This window comes from Sinocyclocheilus anshuiensis, unplaced genomic scaffold (genome assembly GCF_001515605.1).
Source record: "Sinocyclocheilus anshuiensis isolate Anshui unplaced genomic scaffold, SAMN03320099.WGS_v1.1 scaffold1162, whole genome shotgun sequence".
Classification (NCBI taxonomy): Eukaryota; Metazoa; Chordata; class Actinopteri; order Cypriniformes; family Cyprinidae; genus Sinocyclocheilus; species Sinocyclocheilus anshuiensis.
In genome coordinates, this window is record NW_015540875.1 from 3,117,314 (window position 1) to 3,121,077 (window position 3,764).

A 3,764-nucleotide genomic window follows, 5' to 3' on the forward strand; every position below is an offset into this window, starting at 1 on the left:
GTCTTTTTACGCGTTGCGTTGCATCGCACCATGTAAACATAAAACCATGTCTGCATTTGTGATCGGAGAAATGACAAACAACAAGTGCTACTCTACACTGCTCAAAACTCGTGTTTGAATCATCAGTGGCAAATCCTTTAAATATGAAAACGTACTTACAATCTGTGAGTCAGCATTATTTGTCAGAACACCGGCGTTGTAGGCTACTCTCCCAGGAAACAGTCCTCGTCCTCCGTAAAATGCGTTGCACACATCTGAATATTTGGGTTGAACTGCTCTGGAACAGTGTTGTAAATACAACTTAACCACTGATTTCTAGTTGTGTCCTCTTTTGGAAGACCAAACAAAGTAGTTTCGCTTTCAACGACACGGTGGCTGCGGCAGCAACAATACTACAGCGAGAATCAATGTTACGCCTTCTTTCTTTGCGTGAACATTTGGGCGGTGTTATGCAAATCTTTAAAAAGATTTTAAAAAAAATCTTTGTGTGGGTTAAAAAAAACCCCACAGTGACGTAGACATGTGGGGGCGTGTTTAAATGAGGCGTTTTAGGAGGCGTGGACGAGTCTTAAGCTGACTCTGAACTTTAATAAAGAATATCTCTTTGGGTTTGAGACTTTAGTCTTTGCAACTTTAGGGATCTTATCTATTCACGAACAGCTTGTAACACTCCAAAGAGAAAGGAAAAATTGAAATCGCATCATATGACCCCTTTAAAAGTTGGGTTTGAGACTTTAGTCTTTGCAACTTTAGGGATCTTATCTATTCACGAACAGATTGTAACACTCCAAAGAGAAAGGAAAACTTGAAATTGCATCATATGACACCTTTAAAATTCACAGTTTAACAGACAAAATCATAAAATGCATGCTCTCTGGTGCCAGGAAAAGGTGTTGTAGAGAGGATGTGAGAAGCAAGGACTCGCTCACCGACATGAGGTGCGACAGACAAGGCCTGGTGATAAAAGCGCTCCGCCAGCTGCTCTGCCTCCACTCCCGCCAGTTCATTTTGGTACCGGGCTTCATAAACATTAAACAGTTTGATTTCAGATTATGTGAACGTGATATCGCACTGCCAGACAGAGATTTGATAAGCTGATTTTATAAAATATCAAGTGAGAGCACACTTACCGAGATCTCCCAAGTACACAAGGCATCTGTGACACGCCATCTGGGCCCACTCCATCTCTTTAGGGGTGGCCGAGACTGGTTTCTTACGACCTGCAATCATTAATCACAGAAAGATTATCCAATGTACGGTTCATTCAGCAAATCCTAAAACTGGATAGTCAGACAGCATATATTGTTGAATACCAGACATTTTGCTATACGGTATTCCTACATTTTTGGACCGATGAACTTTTCCATGACTTCTACAGTCAATTGTGACAACTCGATAGCAATTTTTCATTATCCTTAAATAGATTACACTCACAAAAAAAGGAATTTATAGACAATTATACATGTTAGAGCGGACTAGAAAAATTAACATTTACTAAAAATTGTATTTACATTATTTTATCAGGTCTAGATACCACAATTTTTGACATCTCAAGTTCTCCATGACTGTGGGTACTCTGGCTGTTCTGTTTATATGGTGGACATATTAACAATGAGGGCTAGTAAATGACAGAATTTTTTTGATGGATAGTTATGCCTTTATGGTGTTCCCAAAACATTTGATCAGTGAATCTCCATGGATTTTCTAATTATTGTTATTACTTCATAGAGATTAAACTCAAAAAGAGCAATTACTATTTAATTAAATAAAATTCACATTTAAGAACTAAAACAAAAAAATTATTTGTATTAATAATATTATTTTATATTAACATTATTAATACACTTAACAAAATTATAAACGCAACACTTTTGTTTTTGCCCCCATTTTTCATGAGCTGAACTCAAAGATCTAAGACTTTTTCTATGCACACAAAAGGCCTATTTCTCTCAAATATTGTTCACAAATCTGTCTAAATCTGTGTTAGTGAGCACTTCTCCTTTGCCGAGATAATCCATCCACCTCACAGGTGTGGCATATCAAGATGCTGATTAGACAGCATGATTACTGCACAGGTGTGCCTTAGGCTGGCTACAATAAAAGGCCACTCTAAAATGTGCAGTTTTACTGTATTGGGGGGTCCGGGGGGGTCCGAAAACAAACACAAAAGTGTTGCGTTTATAATTTTGTTCAGTGTATAATAAATAATACTGATATAATTTATTTCTATAGTATTATATTTTCATTTTAATTAGAAATATTTCAGATTTAATTTAAATTCCCCCAGTTTTCCATGACTGTAGGAAGACTGTCTTTAATATGCATATGGAAGCATGTCTCACCGATGAGTGGGTCGGTGACGTGTGTCCAGTCGATGCAGTCCTGTAACTCCAGCTGATAGTGTGACTGGATGTAGAGCAGCAGGTGTTGAAAGAAACCCACCCCAGCGATCAGATGGGTCCTGTAGGCGCACTCCAGAGCACTGCGGCTGTGAATATGCTGCGAAGAGAGGGAGGATTTCAGCCTGACAACAAATACAACAGCAAATAAGACTACTTTAAATCACGGAATGTGTTACGCGACAGTACCTTCTTGTTGGTCTTGATGACCTGAATGACCTCATAGTAGACCTTCCTCCATAGCAGCTCTTCTGCCTTGCGTCCATAGTCCACAGGGTGCAGGAACATCAGCTTTACACAAAGTTCCCGCAATCTGGTTAAAAAAAATATATAACAAAAAGAAAATAAGAAGCTGAGATATTTAAGTATATGGGAACGTTAATGAATAGCTGTGTCTTAAACAGATGTGGCAAGCGATAAAAGCTCTCTCATCCATGTAAATACAACATTATGAGACCAACTAGATAGAAAGTTTGAAGTAGTTTTAAAAGCTTTATGTTTGAAGGTTTTCAGTTTTAACTAGTTTGAAGTTTAAAGTAGTTTTAAAGTTTTGAAGACAACGCAATTTATCAGAAAAATAGATAGATAGATAGACAGAGAGATAGATAGATAGATCAAATAAAATTAGAAATTTTAGATGTAGATAAATAGATTGTATGGCGTTTCTATGTGGTTTCTATGGTGTTGCTATGCGGTTGCTAAGGTACCCGGGGTGGTTGCTAAGGTGTTGCTATGCGGTTGCTAGGGTACCTGGGTTAGGCGGTTGCTATGGTACCTGGGGTGGTTGCTAGGGTGTTGCTATGCGGTTGCTAAAGTACCCGAGGTGGTTGTGAAGGCTTTTTCAAGCCAACTTAATTAAGCCTGGTTAGGTTGCAGAGAGAGAACTCGAGCTTACTTGTTCCTCAAACTGATATTCTCAGGTTTGAAGACCTCCCTGTATGACGATTTGCCGCTGATTATAATATCCAACTTATGCACCGTTTCCACCACAGCCCTACATAAAAACAAAAATGAAATAAGGAAATATTGTTACTCACGACACAATAAATCCCATTCAACACTTTCACAGTTATTAACTTGAAAATCACAATTATTGACTTCAGGGTTGATAGTTACAAAAAAGGGATATTTTGCATTAAATGTCATCTCCTTCCATGGGTCTTTTTACCCGCTACAAATGTGCTTTATAGTAAATTAAACCTGTTGTCATTTTCTAAATATTACTAAAGATGAAACGTATAATTTTTTTGTATAATAATCAAAATCTTTTTTTATGATGTTAGCAACATTTCAAGATGAACATTTACAGGACTGAAGCAACTTAGGTTTACTTAATCATCCATATATTTTTTTGGGGGGGGGGGG

General features: G+C 37.7%; 1 protein-coding gene across 1 annotated transcript in view; it reads right to left on the bottom strand.

Moving 5' to 3' along the window:
* LOC107688247 (protein SMG5-like) overlaps positions 1-3,764 on the bottom strand; it is a 20,915-nt gene that overhangs the window by 16,169 nt on the left and 982 nt on the right. Inside the window, exons 2-6 of the mRNA XM_016485869.1 lie at positions 3,295-3,393; positions 2,589-2,712; positions 2,343-2,499; positions 1,131-1,220; positions 930-1,019 (exon numbers count right to left, since the gene is read on the bottom strand). Of these exons, the coding sequence (XP_016341355.1) occupies positions 930-1,019; positions 1,131-1,220; positions 2,343-2,499; positions 2,589-2,712; positions 3,295-3,393 (560 nt within the window). The remainder of the gene's footprint in view (positions 1-929; positions 1,020-1,130; positions 1,221-2,342; positions 2,500-2,588; positions 2,713-3,294; positions 3,394-3,764) is intronic.